The 18,888-nt window shown below is 37.4% G+C and overlaps 1 protein-coding gene across 1 annotated transcript in view; it reads right to left on the reverse strand.

The window, feature by feature from the left end:
• Window positions 1-11,616: 11,616 nt before the first annotated feature.
• Window positions 11,617-18,888, reverse strand: part of LOC126914067 (uncharacterized) — an 8,896-nt gene continuing 1,624 nt past the window's right edge. Inside the window, exons 3-5 of the mRNA XM_050717542.1 lie at window positions 17,729-17,905; window positions 16,545-16,824; window positions 11,617-14,745 (exon numbers count right to left, since the gene is read on the reverse strand). Of these exons, the coding sequence (XP_050573499.1) occupies window positions 12,687-13,739 (1,053 nt within the window). The 5' untranslated portion in view covers window positions 13,740-14,745; window positions 16,545-16,824; window positions 17,729-17,905 and the 3' untranslated portion in view covers window positions 11,617-12,686. The remainder of the gene's footprint in view (window positions 14,746-16,544; window positions 16,825-17,728; window positions 17,906-18,888) is intronic.

Below are 18,888 nucleotides of genomic sequence, written 5' to 3' on the forward strand. Positions count from 1 at the left end.
CAGGTATGCGCGAGACAACGCAACGTGCGATCGTCAGTCGGTTGGATTCTCTATGGCGCGTTTCCATTGCGAGCTTGGAATTTTAAGGTGAATCGTAAGATGTATTTCGTCATAACGTCGCCGGCGAGTCATTTTCAAAAATTCTACAAAAATTTCATACTATGAAAGTGAAATGTAAAATCTGATGAAAACGAAGCTTCTTTGGAAAATACGAGTATGAGCCAACCATTTTAATAGTAACTGCAATTCTCACTTAGTATATTCAAGTCGCTTATTGCATAAAGTATACAATACAAATTAAACCTACTTAAAGAAACCTTAAATGAAACCCTTAGCGATTTAACAAATATTAAAAATACATATTCGCGAGAATTTAAGCTACTTCGCTAAAAACATTCACATCGTTAAGAACACAAACCACTCGTGTTAGAAATTCCATACTGATGTTCTATCAAAAGTTTTGTCGGAAATTTCCAACTGTACATAACGCGAGACTTGCAGCCATTGGAAAGCTCACCTAGGCGACTCACCCGAGGGATATGACATTGCTTGCCAAGATAAAGCCGACTGCACGATAGCTATGGAACATTTGCTTACTTTCGATCATGACCAAGTGCAACGATGTGTGGGTATAGGTTTACACACGCGCGCGTTTCGCGGTCCTCCACGGCCTATGGAAATAAAGCGTTCAATTTATCGCGACCGCGAATGTCGCGTTTGATTTTGGTGCATCGGAACGCTACCATTGAATCTTGGTCCTTGTTGACTCTTCACGTGCTTGAATTGTTTCCCAAGATTGTTTGTTTACCATACATTGAATCTTTTGCGTTTATTGTAAGGATATATTTGCCTTTGTAAGTGGATTTAAAATTGAGACGTTCTGGAATAGAATTCGTAATACGCAGTCAGTCACAAAAGCCTAGTACACACCTTCTAAATATAGGATTATTGCCATAGAAATGTCTATGAATTTTGTTGACACGTTAAGACACATAATAAGTTTTCAATATTGCGTCCGGAAAGCGATATCTAGAAGATGTTCAAGAATTTTAAATAATATTTGGTATGAGAGTATAAGTAAAAGATAGTACGATACGTAAGCACTATTATGTAGTTGTATAATATTGCTTGACATTCTTTAAAATATTACTTTTGAAACATAAGATGAAAAATCTAGCTGACTGGAAATTTCTACATGCCACTGTAACGCAATTTATCCGTTTTCACCTTTCTTAAGATGAAAGGATTAAAGAGATATAAAATAGAGTATTATAGAATTTACACATGCCTAATATATCTATATGAAATCACCAAAATAGTAGGCTTAATGTTATGTTAATATCTTGTAGATTCCCTAGTAATATAATCTCAAGTAATCATAATCATACAAGTAACAATAATCTCTCTGGCGTTGACTAAATCGGAAGTTTTGTGATTTTTTATGGTAAATAATTTTTTGACACGACGTTTTTCAGCTTCTGCGTCAAGTCAAACACAAAATTCGGTGTACGAAGATTTTCGTGACTGATTGTAGATTATAAATATACACATGTAGTTATGAGGTATGACTGATTATTGACAGAAATTAAATGGAAAGCGATGAGATTGATCTGCTGGTATACTAGAATTTTCATCATTCCAACTAATCACGATACACGTTGTTCAAATAGCAAATACAATTTTATTTTCATATGGAGAAAAATCATTTATTTAAGTGTTACAATATTTTCCATTTTCTACTGTTAACCCATTATTCTAATTTTTTCCAATTTTTTCCAAAATTATGTCGCAAATATAACATGATCAAATATTACATTCAAAATGCTTGGGTTTTTCCTGGTTTTAGACGGCGCCTACCCTCGGCAGAGGAAAAGTTGATCTTACGTGTATTATTAGAATCGTATGACCCAATGAATCTTCTAATTTTAGGACTAATTACACGCGTGACTGGCCATTAATCGATCGCAAGGAACGTTAATGGTCGTTCCATTTACGCAAGGTTTATGCAAAACGTGAGTCAGACACCGGGATAATGCAATTGCCAAAAATTTCCACTCTGACACAAGTCATGTTCTTGCTCATCTTTACAATCGCGGATTGCGTAATGAGAAAGCACATTCTTAAAAAAAAAAAAAAAACGTGGATTGAAACATAGTTCTGTAAGTTTCTAATGAACGAAGCATATTAGTAAGTGGTTGCATTTAAGCACGAACATGCAAATTAAAAATTTAACGAATATCGTAATTTTTTGCAAGAAATGGAAACAATATAACAGATTGACGTGGGTTGAAATAATAAAAATTGGAACGATAACACTTTCATGCTCGAAATAAGAAAGGATACTATTTCCACGTTGACAAAAGTCCCTTTCTTTGTTATCGTAAACGAATCGATGTTGCGCGCGGATATAAGATTTCTCTGTGATTTCCGCATTTCTCGTTTACTCAGCTCTGGAATATCCTACCGAGGCAAGGAACATTTTAAATTACATGAAAATATCGAACAATTGCAGTCCACAGTGCAATCAGTTGTGTCAATCTGAATATCTCGAATTACGATTGACTCATTATTATTTTGTCCGTTTTCAAGTGCCATGTTATTTATATTATTTATATTTATTATTCCTAGTTTCTGTATACCATCGCTTCAAATTTTTTATTTTCAACAAATAATTTCCGTCCAATATTTCGAATCTATTTGTAAGGTAGAATTTTTCAATTTATACCATCTTATAAATAACAAGCAATTTCCAACGAAAATTGTTCGACATTTTTCTCAATTTCGTTACGCAGCAGGTGTTCCAATAAAATTCAAAGGCCGTTTGTTGTAGCATAGAAAATAATAATTTATTCAGCGTTCAGCGGAAATATAAACGTACAGTGTACTGCAGGGAAATATTTCTCTCGAAATGAACATAAAGTGTCGACTATACTTTAACAGCGAATGACTCTATCTGCGTACAATGAGGCATCGTTGGTACACGCACTTGTTTCATCCGCTACGCTATCACCTTTGTCATCCCCTACACGTTATAAAACAGTAATAAGTTGTTCGTATACGCCTGGAAAAAACGTATTTCAGGAGGTTAATCAGTAAATTCTTGTAAACTTTGATCCGCGATTCTGTTCCCTAAAAAACGAAATTATCTCGGTCTCGAGCGTTTTCGTGCTTCACACACACGAATATACAATAGATTCTATGCGCGTGCTTTCGTACTATTTTCCCCTGAATGTACAATTTAACTCGTGTTTATTTTTTCCTTTTTCCCGTCTTCTTCTTTTATCTTTAAATCCGAACCATATTGTTTCAACCAGCCAGAACAAATTCGCACGATTCTGCTTTAGATTCGCGCCTCATGTTGAGTCAAATGAATGGAACTTACGTTACTTTGCATTGATTCCACTGTTCCCCGAGCAAATATTTCAGACTAATGTAACTCGATCGATACTTTTAGTGTGCACGCAATGGTCGCCTGTATTTTCTATTCTGATAGAATATTGACTTTACTGCAATTGATTATTTTGTATTATTTAGTTAATAACAATTTTCAATGCAAAATTCCATCGATTCAAATATCGTGTTATTGCAATGTCTGACTTTCGATGTTTTAACGGCGCCGAATTTTATCCATTCAAATATCGTGATTACGGTTATTATAATTTTTTATTCATAAATATTCGAATGATACTTATTCGACAGCTTTGTGATTTGCACACGAAGATCAGAAAAGGAAAGCACGATAGATTCATTTTTGTCGATTTTCTGATTTTCACTTTCATTTCCGCTTTTTCGACAGCTTTATTCTGCCACTGTTCCATAAAGAACGCAAAATATAGTTTATTACATCTTCTTTAGCGATAATAAACTTGCTTGGAAAAACAAACTGATACCTTAATGCTAAAAAGAATTTTATGGAAATATCGTTCTTTACAATAGAACAATTTGTATGCAATAGCTTTCTAAAAATATTCGCAAATATTTTTGGAACTTTATTCGTGAATGATTGACGTTTCCAATTTGTCATTTCCAATTTGTTCTGTTATTTTTTGCAGATATGTACATTCTATTCATTTAACGATCATACAATAATGACCATTTCATTTGACTGAACATTTTTATCGAACGCTGTCGTTTGCAACATGCACGCAAACCTGTATACAAATCTAAAACTCGTGACTCGATAAACGTGGCAAAGTATTCGTAGTAAGAAACGGTACTACTATGCAACATATTATAATCAATTATACAAAAAAAAAAAAAAAGAAAAAATCATTATGCGTGCAAAGATAAATCAAAAATAAAATTTATCTCTAAAAATTACAAAATAATAAACCTATTCAAATATTATAAATCTCATTTAATAATATTCCGATATCGGTAAACGAATTACGTATAATGTTTCATAATAAAAATAAAGTAATGAAACGAAGGCAATTAAAAATTGATCGACATAAACTTTCCAACTATATAAAATGTACAATTTCCCATTGGTCTTTACTTAATGATAAATCTTTAGAAAGCTAGGTCGCGTTAAAAGAAATCGTTAAAAGAAATAAATGTATCCTGGCTTATTGCTTCTTCGAGCTGAGTTTTCAAGTGCATCACTACGGTAACATCCTCTTAAATGCGACAAATCTCGTACGACTCGCACTTTCTGTGCTTCACGTTATCTATCTATGTAAATTAAAGTTTATAAAAGATCGCATAACCAACAGGGTAATTGGGTAAATCGCATTGCGTTTTACAGAATCGTTATCGCGTAATAATACTTACATTCATCTTGTACAAGTACATATACATAACATATGTGTCTAGAAATATATGCGCGGTCACTTATCCACTTGCCTTCGAGCTAAATGTAGATGCTGATTGAAAGTAAAAGAAATCGATGTGCACGATAATAGCATAGAAAAATTGCACTGACATGCTTTCGTAATATTCACTAACTTTTGTCAAAATTCTGATAATTGTGTATCTAAATAATATTTAAATTGATACTTTGCAATAAAATCTGATTTATCGTTACACTGCTTGTTATTAAAAATTGAAACGATTTAATGTTCAATCTACACAATCTACATGTGAATATAAATTTCATGTACATACTACATACACTTGAGGTGTACAACTGTTGATCTTGATATTATTATAATGCATTCCAGAATAAAATATAACATTTATAACTTTCTGATTGTGAGAGAAAGTATTCTAAAGAAAAGTAATAAATTCATACATTTGCATCAATACTTCCATACTTATTCTATTCATTACGTTTTCCTATAACGTGTGATAAAATGATGGATACTTATCAATAATGAAATCATGTACTATTTTACATAAAAACAATGTTACTTTTAACATCGATTTTTTTCTACATCTGACCATCATAAATCAATTTCTACAATTATAATAACATCTCAAAATTTTTACCATTCGAAAATGGCAAATTTTTTATTAATTTCAATTATTATGTAATTAATTTAATTAACTAAGATTTAATTAATTTCATGGATACATTCACACATCGAAAGGGATTTAAATGTGCAACGAGTAAAATCAAAATTCGGTCGAACGAAATATACGGAACGAAGGAAACTCGATAAGAAAATCGATTTCTTCGATATTTCTCCAAAATCTACATCGTGCAGGAACACAAACGGATCGAACGATGCGTATATAATAATATCTAAGTCTTATGAAGCATTCTATTTACGTATTTCTATTATATCGACGACACGTTATTCTTCTTGTTATCGCTAATATTCTCCTACGTCGTATAAAGTAATGCACTCGCACAAACGATAAATTATCATACTTACAATCAACAGTCAACAGGGGAAAAATAAAACGATTGCATAATCACACCGCGTTAAGTCTCATTTGGCCAACGAATTGCAAGCTTAAAAAGAAGTCCGCTATACATATCACCTTATGTGTGTCAATCCTTTAAAAAGTACTGTCATTTCGATCTGTATACGTGTTGAGGGTGGCCGTGAATGAGTTATAGTTGTAGTAGTTGGGCCTGGTCCGCTGCAATTGTCACTGGGGGCTGTAGATGTCGCTGCCGGCATACTGCTGATTTTTCCTCCGTTTTTTGGTGCGTGGGAGTAAAATCGGACTCTGGTCGCCGGGATTCGAACCCGGGTTCCGAACGTTCGCAACCTAACACCAACTTAACCACTGCGCTGCCGTCGTCCTACACTAGTTAGTGTCGAGTGGTGATGGTATTTGGCTTGTCGAGTGCCGCCACAGTACCCCCTTACCAGTGATAGCGTTAGAATCTTAGTGTAATAAAGCGTCAGCCGACTGTCGTCCAATTCGTGCGGATGTTGCGCGAAGTCTTCAATGTGGCGGTGGATACCTGTCAATACGGTGCGGGCGTTCTGCGTACGAGTGTGGGAGCCTCTGTTCCTCATTTTAGTATGACGTGCTAGTGGTGATGCCCATGAACTTTGCGATGGCTACATCACTCCTGGCTTGGTCATCGTCTCGTATCCTGTCACCTGCTTTTGCGCGCGATCGGAGGTGAGGAGGTGTCGAGGTTCGCTGTAGAGTTGACTTTTCACGTCCCGTGTTCGTCGTAGCGGTAGGGTCCAGCTTGCCACAGGTCTAGATTCGCGATGATGAAAGCTCTCAGTAGTGCTATCACGGTCACACCTCAGTTTTTGCTGTCGATCACGTCGGGGTCACCAATGTTGAGGGTGGCCGTGAGTGAGTTACAGTTGTAGTAGTTGGGCCTGGTCCGCTGCAATTGTCACTGGGGGCTGTAGATGTCGCTGCCGGGATACTGCTGATTTTTCCTCCGTTTTTCGGTGCGTGGGAGTAAATTCGGACTCCGGTCGCCGGGATTCGAACCCGGGTTCCGAACGTTCGCAACCTAAGACCAACTTAACCACTGCGCTGCCGTCGCTCTACACTAGTTAGTGTCGAGTGGTGGTATTTGGCTTGTCGAGTGCCGCCACATACGTTTGTATTCTCCATCATCGTTTCATTCTATTATCCGATCGTATGATTTCCTCGATCAGATTTTTGTCATTTGGGACGTTCAAATAGCTCGAAAAGATAAGCAATTCAAACATCGAGCAACATATTTTGATCGTTTGTGTGAGTTTGAACAAATATTGATCCGCTTGAACGAGTCGATTTCACTCAAAATATATTCCAACGACCAAGTACTTGGCAACTTTCTAAAATCAAGTTGTATTCAGTTTGGATTCCAAACGTTTGAACATCTCGTGTATTTGAACAATTCTACATGCCGTATGTTAGAGGAAAAATATTAATCGCAGAAATGTTAATAGTGTAACGATGATATCATTACGAGATTCTGATGTATAAGTGGAAAGTCATGGAATATTTCTGGAGCGAGATCCACGTGATTCAATCGTGTATCCGATCTCAGCTGAAACGCGCCTGATTCTGGCAAACGTGCCAAAAAGAACTTGACGGGACTCGAACCGTCCTTTAACTCGATTTGCCACGCGTGTCAGAAGCTTTCTGCTATCCCGCTACGCTCGACATATTTGAAATCAACCGAGAACTTTACACGGATTGCTAGAAAGCTGGCCTTCCACGACACCGCACTGTCGCGAAATTCTGACACCATCGAAAAGTATACCTATAAATCAATCGAATTTGATTTATTTTCGTTTGTGTTGTTAAAAAAAAGTTTGGAGAGGAAATTTTCAAAGGAAGCTTGATGAAGTAACATTCAAGTTACACTTTGGTGTTAACTGATAATCTGATTTCTATGTACTTAATTCTATTGCTCTATATATGTTCTATATTTTACGTTTTATTTTTATGAAGAAAAAAGTGAATAGAGGATATTCGAAGGCAGATATGAGCATGAAGAAATGAGGAGATCAGCAACAATAAATTATGCGATTTGACATTATTTATGACGATTCGATAAGGAATTATTAGTAGCGTTCAGCATTGATTTTCTATGGGTTAAGAATTAGAATTCTTCACGCAGAAGTTCGTTTCATTCGCGTTTTAATTATGAACTTGTTACTCTGATTGTAGATTAATGCTATATTAATAGCAACAGTGATACAGTAATATCTGGATAATTAAACGATTGAAAAGATATCGTATCATGTTAATAATATTTCAAATTGAGAATAATATCTTACAGTACTGATAATATCTTAAAAAATCGTAAAACCGTCTTTTGGTACTTTTTTTATGCAAAATAATCTATGAAGAAAAATATCTACTTTAATAGACCAGGCTTTTCCTGGCTCGTTATTAAGTTTCAAGCAACAAAAAAATTATTACATCATAATTCTAAAATAACTTCTATCCAATATACAATTTAAATTATATTTCATACGTAATATAAGCTTTCAAAGATCCTCGAGCAACTCGCAACATATTAAAAGCTTATCCGTCCTTTGTATAATATGTACATATTATGGTATACACATATTTAAGACAACATTTGTCGTAAGACCCTATCTAACAAAAAATTAATTAAAAAAACGCAATTAACAAGTATTATCTGCAAAGTTCATATTTCTACCTCTCATCTTAATTACAAACATTCTTTCGTAAACTATGTATATCCTAATGTAAACGTAAAGTATTATAATCTTCTTCCTTTTTCCATCTTCCTTTTTTTTTCTCTTAAGATTTTAATATCTCGTTCACGACATTCGTCCATTGAGAAATAACATTCATTCGTAAGCACCGAAATGAAAGTACTTTTTACGACACTGGATACTAAATGTGTGTTAAATTGATCAGCTGAACACGTGTACGTAAAACAAACAGCGCAACAAGTATATTATTTCGGCACTACTCTACCACGTAAATTACTTCCACCTTTACGTTATAATTACACAATATATGCAGGATAATGGGGTTATACACGCACGGTTCCTGCGATACGCTATGTCGCCAAAAAATATCGTTCTCCTAATGCAAGGAGGCGCAAGGAAGGTTTGCGACAATAACAGAGCTAAGAGCTGTTTGCCGTTTCGTTAAACACACACGACTAAAAGTCAATTGGAGAACGGAAACTAACCGCGCTAAAGGGACTCAACGGAAGAACAGATTTCTTGTATACGGCGACGCTTCTCCCGCTTCCTATTTCACTCCGGTAATTGCTTTCCCTTCTCAGTTAAGTCTTTCTCGATCTTTGTTTGATGAAGTACTTTCGAGAATACTAGATAAGTACAAATTTGTTTTTTTTTTCTTTCTAAATAATGGAGTAAATATTGCAATGAATATCGTGTTGAGATTTTAGGAATTACTGCAGACTATTTCGTCTAGACTGTGACAGGTTTGTCATTTGCAATTTGTAGTTTTGTAATTTTCTAATTTCTTCAAGTACTTCTGTTCGTTGACTGATATCCTTTCATCGCTGGTTGTCATATTCGGTTATTCTTGAAGAACAAACGACAGTTACTATGATTTAGAAAAATATCGTTTCGTACTTTTTCCTCCGATTGAGAGAAACACGAAGGTAATTTGTAATAGTTCGTAATGTTTTGATTTGGTCGATTGGAAGACTGCCACTGTTGGAGACTATTTATTAGATATGTGGTGGCATATCGACAAGCCAAATACCACCACTCGACATTAACTAGCGTCGGACGACGGCAGCGCAGTGGTTAAGTTGGTGTTAGGTTGCGAACGTTCGGAACCCGGGTTCGAATCCCGGCGACCGGAGTCTGAATTTACTCCCACGCACCGAAAAACGGAGGAAAAATCAGCAGTACCCCGGCAGCGACATCTACAGCCCCCAGTGACAATTGCAGCGGACCAGGCCCAACTACTACAACTGTAACTCACTCACGACCACCGTCAACACTGGTGACCCCGACGTGATCGACAGCAAAAACTGAGGTGTGACCGTGATAGCACTACTGAGAGCTTTCATCATCGCGAATCTAGACCTGTGGCAAGCTGGACCCTACCGCTACGACGAACACGGGACGTGAAAAGTCAACTCTACAGCGAACCTCGACACCTCCTCACCTCCGATCGCGCGCAAAAGCAGGTGACAGGATACGAGACGATAACCAAGCCAGGAGTGATGTAGCCATCGCAAAGTTCATGGGCATCATCACCAGCACGTCATACTAAAATGAGGAACAGAGGCTCCCACACTCGTACGCAGAACGCCCGCACCGTATTGACAGGTATCCACCGCCACATTGAAGACTTCGCGCAACATCCGCACGAATTGGACGACAGTCGGCTGACGCTTTATTACACTAAGATTCTAACGCTATCACTGGTAAGGGGGTACTGTGGCGGCACTCGACAAGCCAAATACCACCACCACTCGACACTAACTAGTGTAGGACGACGGCAGCGCAGTGGTTAAGTTGGTGTTAGGTTGCGAACGTTCGGAACCCGGGTTCGAATCCCGGCGACCGGAGTCTGATTTTACTCCCACGCACCAAAAAACGAAGGAAAAATCAGCAGTACCCCGGCAGCGACATCTACAGCCCCCAGTGACAATTGCAGCGGAACAGGCCCAACTACTACAACTATAACTCAATCACGGTCACCCTCAACAGATACCTTAATGTAGTGAAATTGAGCTTGGATTAAGATGTAAAGTTAAAATGTTTGTAACAATATCAACTGATGTTTCTTAGAATATCGTTTGACGTTAATAGAATTAGAGTTGATATTGTATTTCATTTTGATTTTGTTGAATTGTAATATGAAGAAATATGGTAAGTCACATGTTATTTGCCTTTAAGAGTGAGCAATTTTCATCATTTGATTCATTAATTTAATATGTGACATCGTAATCCGACGTGTTTTTATTTACTTTTAAAATTGTATATGTATCTTTGCTAGAGATTTGAACATTCCGAGATATCGATTGTTATAATATTAGCTATACCGTTGGCTTTTTACAGAACCTCAAACTTCAACCACCAAACGGCGTCAATAGCAAGAAATCGATAAAAAAGAATTTATTGTGTTTCTCGCCTGTGATCTTCATATAGGAAATACACAAAATTATATCTTTCTGTTCCAACTTCATTTGACAACATAGATACCGGTAAGATTATCAAAATATGAAGATACGTTCAAATTTTTCATTGAAAAAAACTTCCATTGAAAAGTTCATGTATGCGCGACTTGTGCCAAGAAATGTTTCAGTAGTCTGATATATTTCCTATTTTTCGATATTTATCGACGCCCTTTAATTTAACGATAGTTCGTTTCAAATTATTTCATAATTTCAATAAATCATAACATCGAATAAAATCTCTAATAATGATAAATTGACAAAAGTTGTTTCAGTGTTTTGTTTGCGAGAGAATGGAATTCCGCGCAGGTTCTCGCGAAACAGCGGGAAATCTGTTCTTCAGTTAAAACACGTAAGAAACGGTGTGGAAAAGATTGAATTTAACTATGACGCTACGAAGCGTCGCGATGAAATCTCGCCGAGATATGACACTCTTGTCGCCGCTATCCACGTTCTTGCTTAACTCTAGCTGTCGCGCGTACGCGCCACAATTATGCAACTCGTCAGTCTTTGCGCTGTAGCCTACCATCTGCAGACATTCCACGGAGCTTGCTCCTCTTCTTCCTGCTTCGTCGTCAGACACTGTTCTGACAGCATCGCTTTTGGTCGGTTCGACGAGAACTTCGTTCATGTTCCTCGATAATTCCGAGTAATCCTCGTTCGTGGTTCTTTCAACTCTGTTTATTCTATTCACAGTCACAAAGCTGATATCATCTTGAAAATCTTCAGACCTCTCGTGTGATTCGTTACCTTTATTCCGGTCATCTGGAATATAGTTACTCGCCATCAGAGAAGCAGCATACTGCCACTGCTTAACCGTTCTTCCGACTCTGTTTAAGTCTATTTCTCGAGACTCTTCTTTACGATCTGATAAAATCTCGCTGCTCTCTGGCGGTTTCACGGATTCTGTACTATTCGCAGTACTATTTTGGGACCCTTCAGACCCTTTTTGTGATTCGTTACTCTTGTTCCGGTCATCTTGAACCTTCCTCGTCGTCAAAGAGGCAGCATACTGCCACTGTTTAACCGAAGAAGTTGCTGCTTTGAGATTTATCGACTCGTCGTTCGTTCCCTTGGTCTCAACACAAGAATTGCCGTTACAATCTTTCAAACTCTGTGTACGGCTATCTGACATAGATTCGATTCTCATCTTATCGTTCTCTTGCCGAGAACAAGTTTTAACTCGCGGATGACTTTCAACGGCACTTCTCTTCTCGTCGTTCACCGGTTTCAATTTAATGTTACTAAAATTGGAGAGCAACTCGTTCAATACATCGCACTTCGCCTCACCGGTGGTTTTCTTGCTCGTTTCGCCAATCTTCTTGACCGTTGTCGGCTTTGGTAAAATTGTTTCTACCCTTTTCAACGGCTCTTTAGACTCTTGTAAAATTTTCTGGATCTCTGAATCCATTTTTATCGATTCGTTTAACCAGTTCGCCAATTTCTTTCCTTCTTCATCTTTCGAAATCGATACTTCGCACTTCGCTAGTGATTTTGGGTGAACAGCAATGATTTCACAGCTCGTCCATATCTGATCCGTATCCTCAGACAACATATTTACCAGAAAAGAGTTTCGTTGAATATTAACCGGGTTAGTGATACTTTTCCTTTTTTTGAGTGATTCGTTACCTATAAAACTATCTTGTAATTTTTCATTACTTTTGCTAACTGGAATATCCTTCGTCTACTGTCTCGTGTCACCTTTAGTAATTAAGTCCTTGAAATTTCTCTCGCTCTCACCTAAACAAATATCGCCAGTATCCAAATTATCGTCTTGCACATCAGAATCTTCACTGCTGTCCGCAAAGTCATTCGACGTGAAATCACAACGATTCATTATATTTCGAAGCGATTCGTTTACGAAAATCTTTCTTCTGTACTCCCCCGTGGATTTATCGACTGAATCCGTTTGTAATTGCTGTTTGTCAATTTCCATATCCTCTTCGGCTGACGGCACTTCCTCGCTAATATCAGTCTCTGTTCTATTTGATAATAAATGTTTTTTCAAAACGTTATTCTCTACTTTGTCTTTTATTATTTGTTGATCAAAGACTTTTGCCTCGTTTATTGTCGATTGTTCTTCATTAATTTCAGTCCTTAGATACTTGTCTCTACGAATAATCGGATCTTCCTGAACAAAGTTGACGTTTATCTCATTTCTTATTAATTCCAATTTCCAATCAAAGTTATTCGAAATCGCATTGGTACTGACAGAAATAATTTCTCCGCGTTTTACATTGTGCTTTTCATTTTCAGAAGCTCCACTCTTCAAATCTTTTTCATCGTGATATTTTTTATTGTCTTCCACGTTAATTGAAGCAGTGCAGTTATTTGAAGCCAGCGCAAAACCGTTGTCCTCGGGCGCCCTTTCCGAACAATGGTCTGTAACCTCAGCCAACACAGAACAGCATTCCGCTTTCAACTTGATTAAACTCGACTCCGCTTCGCTGACGTCCGCAACATTTACTTTTTCCTCGGAACAAAGGGACTCGTCTTGTGAATCGTGCTCCATCGAAGAGCCGATCGAATCGTTGGAATTACCACGATCGTACTGGCCGAAAGATCCCTTATCGATCGCCCTGATAAAATTCGTGGCATCGTCCAGGGAATACCACCGATCCAAACTGTCCACTGTTTTCAAAATGGAACTAAAAGGTACGTCACCGAACTCGTCATGATCCTCCTGCTGGAAATCTTGTATCTGACCAAAAGCCTTATTCATGTCCGTGCAATCCATATCGTTCGTGACCTCAGTTAATTTCACGGAAGAGAACTCATCTGTCAGGGGATCGATATTTTGTCAACTGTCGCACGTGGTCTCGCCATCGTTGTTCAATTCGTGATCTGAAGTCGACGAGCTAGGTGATTCGATCACGAACCTCACTTTGGTTAACCGAGGTACCGTTGGTACCTCTTCTAACACATCGGGCCAGCCGATCGTCGGATATTTACCTTGTTACTTTTATCGACGTAATCTTCGAAAATAAAACGACTCGGTACGTCGAAATTCTCGATCAAACGATCGTTGAATGTAGCGGTCCATGTGTCCAAACATTTCTCGAATGGAAGGTTCGTGGTGGTCACGCGGAAACACAAGTCGTCCTCCTCGTCGTCTAACGATCTCTCGAAAAATTCGCGAAAGGAGTTGCGAAGGGAGTTGCGAAAGGAATCGTGAAAGGAGCTGTTGAAATTCTCGGAAGGCTCGTTATTAAAAACGTCTTCACGCTGCATCGTGTTGGACATCACATTTTGAAAATCGTGCAAAGTGAAGAACAGCGGCGGGTACTTGTTCGTCTCCTTCCTAGCAAAAGTCTCGAATACAAACGGACGTTTGTGCGGCGACTTTGTCTCGCTGGTTGAACCGCAGCTGTCGACTTTCTCGTTTTCATCTTCACTCGCTTTCTCGATCCGTACCGAATCAGCATCCTCGAGGTGCAAGGACGACGGCTGAGAAGTTTCCCCCGTCTCGTTCGAACTTAGGCTATTTAGCGTTTCTTCCGCATCGCCTACTGTCTGCGAGTTCGACGTCCTTTCTTCTGCCTGATCTTTGGCGACGTGAGATTTGATCCTTCGGACTGCTCGCGGCGGAGGCGGCGGAGGCGGTGGCGCCAAACGCTTTCTGTTTGGTTTTCTGAGACGAGTCGGTGACGTTCCTTTCGGAGATTTTGCAATTGCCGCGACCTTCGCTTTGCGCTTCTTCCGTCTCGGTGGGACTGGCGGTGTACTGCTGACAGATTCTGTACCTGGAACAACGATTGATCGGATATTGGTGTGCATGACACTGGCAAATATCAATGACGCTCGGCTCTATCGTTCCTCACTGACGTGTATGATCACTTGTTTCATAAGTTGAAGCTTTGATTTCGTCGCACAATTTGCCAAACTTATCAAAGTTAAGATCAACTGTTCACTTGGTGTATACTATAGTACAGAGACGACGTGTCAGTTTGGGAACAAAAGAGAGTTTATGGTAATGATTCATGGGATTCGCATTTGCGCATCGTAGAGATTGGTCGAAGCACAATCCGCTGATACTTAGAGAGAAATTTTGGAGTACGGAAACGCGTGGCTAACTACGGTGTTAGATACTAAAGGATACTAAAGGTGATTCCCTACAAATGACAGAGCATCCTCTACCCCTCTCTCTACCGCGAAGTCAATAACAGTGATTCACTAATGTTGCCAAGTTTAAGTTTCCTATTGAATGAAAGAAGACCCTAACAAGACGACAGGCGAAATTCTAAAATCGATCTCATACCGGGATGTGACAGAGCTAACCAGGTACTACATTCGCTTTTGGTAAAAAAAACTCTTTCATCTTCGATATATCAGTAGATTGATATATCTGTTAATTATTCTAATCCTTTAATAAAATACATTTTTCTTTTCGGCATTAAATTCTAATTTTTGTTTGTACATAGAAAGCATCGAGCTTAAATGTATAGATCAGATGTAGATTCAAAATTAAATTTGCATGACATATATCTTCGCAAGATCTTTTCTATATCGAAACATCCCTTTAATTAAAGCATTCAGAGATTTGAACGGATGAAATTGAACTTCATGTTGTAGATAATCTTCAAAAATTGAATCAAAAAGTATTCGATGAACATCGTGGAATAAACTGAAGAAAGTTGCAAATTATTAAATTTTTATTGATAAAAGACTACTGTCTAATATGAACTTCAGGTTTCCCTTGACAACCAAAGAACAGAACTGACGTGACGGTTCGTATTAAACGCGTACATAGAAAAAGGCAACAAATAGTGCCGCCTCGAACTCTGAGCAAGGCTTCGGCCGTTAAATGGATAAAAACAATTCGATTAGGTTACGTGGTGGATGCAGCTACGTTCGACATAATGGACATAATGGCCTTAATGTAGTTTGGTATACGGTTTTGCAAGTATGAGCGCCCACTAGCTTGATTGGGGAATCGAAATTTAAAGGCCAAGCGAACGAGTTAAGAAAATTACAAATTCCTTTTAAACATTCAGTATGCAAGACTACGTAAAAGAAAATTAAATACTGCTTAGTATTTAATATTTCTTTCCCTACATTTTAAAATTTCAATCCCTACATTTTAATTCGAATACTAATGGTATTTTTATGTTACATCGATGAAGTATTGATTACAGATATACATAATAAATAATGTCTTTTTTCTTATAGATAAAAAATTATACATTTAAAAATATACATATTCATATATATGTTTAAGAATTTATGTAACAATATGTGAAAATAAATTGGTCTCGAAAGTATTTATTTATCCTCTATTTCACACTTCTTTATCTTTTATAATTTAGAAGACAGGAGATTCATAAGTTGCATTTTACACTGTATTATCCAAGTTGTAATAAAATATCATTTGTTATTTTAATAGTATTCTCAACCAAAACTTTCGATATAACACGTATCTGAACAGCACACGAAAATCAATATGCATATAAATTGATCACTGCAATTAAGTACCCATTAAGTGCATAGTAACAAAAGTAGCATACGTGTTAGATAAAAATGGGTGTGTAGAGTAAATACTAACTTGCTTTATCGACGATTAAATAAAAACTTGGCGACTCGTTCTGCTGACGTCGAAGTCTTCTATACTGAGCAGCATACTTGCAGACTTAAGTGCATCATTATCGACAAGATCCTCCATGTATAAGCTGTTTGCATTGTGATTACCCATTGCGCTCGATGCGGCACTGTTGTACGCGCTCGAGGTGTTTTGCACAGATGCAACGTCGGTGGTCCTTTGAACGAGCCATTTGTTTGTCATGCTCGACATATCTGCTTCCGAGGACACGTCGAATCTGATGTCACTGAAATCAATGAAAGCGTACTTATAAAGTTCGCTAGGAAAATCAATAATCACACTGTTCAATCAGACTCTAAAAACCCATTCTATCCTATACATTGAAACTCTCCCCGTGTTCAACTTACTAATTTAATCAACTCTTATATTAATATATACCGATTAGAAGATAAATAATTGATTAAATAAAACACATGTAATTGTTTAATATTTATCTTAATACATATTTTTCAAATATATGCACATTTGCAGCATTAGTATATATTTCATTATATGAATGTAACGATATATAAGTATATTTTATAAAACTTTATCATTTTCAGTTTCTGTTTGTACAAAATAACGCGTTTAATTTCTTTTTTAATTTGCCCGACTATCTTCATTTATATTTTCCTCAAAAGACAGAATGTGGTCGGTTAATAAATTCCAAAGCTTACTGCATTACATTCTCTGCTATATCATATGCTGTAATAATTTTCCAGAGTTTAGAGCGTGACATTTAGAGAATTTCAAATTTCAAAGATAACCTACATACCAAGAATAATCAACAGTCTGTCCGTTTATAATATCCCGTGTATGTTTAAAACTATTAAGTACAGACCCAAATTTGGCTTCCATTCTTGTCAAAATTAAGTGCATAGTGAAACAGAGTACTGGGATGTTTTACTTCATTACTTTACTTAAAACAAATCAAGAATAATCCAACAAATTCACAATATAAAGTTCTACATCACCCAGTCGCAACGAAAGAATCAACCTCTTCAACTGAAAGTTCTTCAACGCAAACAAGAAAACTTATTTTCATTTCAGAAGCAACTGCTCGTTCAGTTAGCTAATATTAAAATTAAATTTAATTAAAAAGACATAAAAGATGAAGTAAGATTCAAGGAAAGGAACATTTTCATACTCACTTGAAATAGTTATTTTCCACAGTTTGTTCGTGATTCTTCATGGAGGTCGCGTTTTTACGGGAAGTAGCTTGAGAGAGAACCAGCTCGATCGTTCCTACGAGCTCTGCAGCATTTTCAGAGCGTCTTCATACCGCAAATGCAATAAATTCTGCCCGTTTATCGCTACGATGCGATCGCCTGCGGCAAATAAATTTCTCCGAATTAATGCAGCCCCGATAAAGAATGGCGCTTCGAGCTTACCTTTGTTCACGTTTCCAGCCATATAGGCCGGTCCTCCTACCGACATCGCTTGGACATAGATGCCGCCATCGCTACCCTCTGTCACTTACAACCCTATGTTGACACCGTGGCCCCTTACCAACTTAATCGTCTGCAGGATTCGGTCCTCGGCAAACGACGATTCTTCAACACACGCTGCTAAGGAAGCGGACATCGACTCGTCCTCCGGCACACGAAACGTTTCGTCATCTGTACGGATGACAGCGTCTGTTGAAAATAGAAATCATATAAAATTTAAATTTACAAATCATATAATCTTTGCATGATGATTAAATGCATCTTGTTCGGAAGAGATATTTTTATATTGAAATTAATATGTTTGCAGAAATCCTTAACTTCTTGAAATATAGGATCAATAAGATAAATTATCTTATGTAGTATATGTTATCTGATTTAGTGAATTACATAGCGCGTTTAATTTCAAGAAATGCAATTTCAAATGAGTTATATGGCATTTGTACTTTAAATATAAGAATAATATATAGTACGATGATGATACAATATGTATCGATAACATAGCGTTGCATTAAAAATTTGTTAATTGTTGTATACATTTAAATATAGGTTCGAGTGATAATGATTAACACTTGAAAAATCTAGTCGAAGTAGAGATGTCACTAACTGAGCAGATTTGCTTCCGGTAGAGGAGATTCCATTGATTGTGCGGACAATGACTGAATCGGAGACTCCGTGTCTGATTTTAATGATAGCGACTCCATGTAGTCGGTAAGGCAGATGACTTACTGCACGAGGCTGCTGTAGATCGCGCGTGTTCCCATTTTCACCCCTAGATGACGCAGCAAACTCAGCGTCCGATAACCTCCCGATTGTCTGGATGTTCTATAATTCGGTAAACTTGAAATCTTCATCTAAAACAGCAT

This window comes from Bombus affinis, chromosome 3, assembly GCF_024516045.1.
Source record: "Bombus affinis isolate iyBomAffi1 chromosome 3, iyBomAffi1.2, whole genome shotgun sequence".
Taxonomy (NCBI): Eukaryota; Metazoa; Arthropoda; class Insecta; order Hymenoptera; family Apidae; genus Bombus; species Bombus affinis.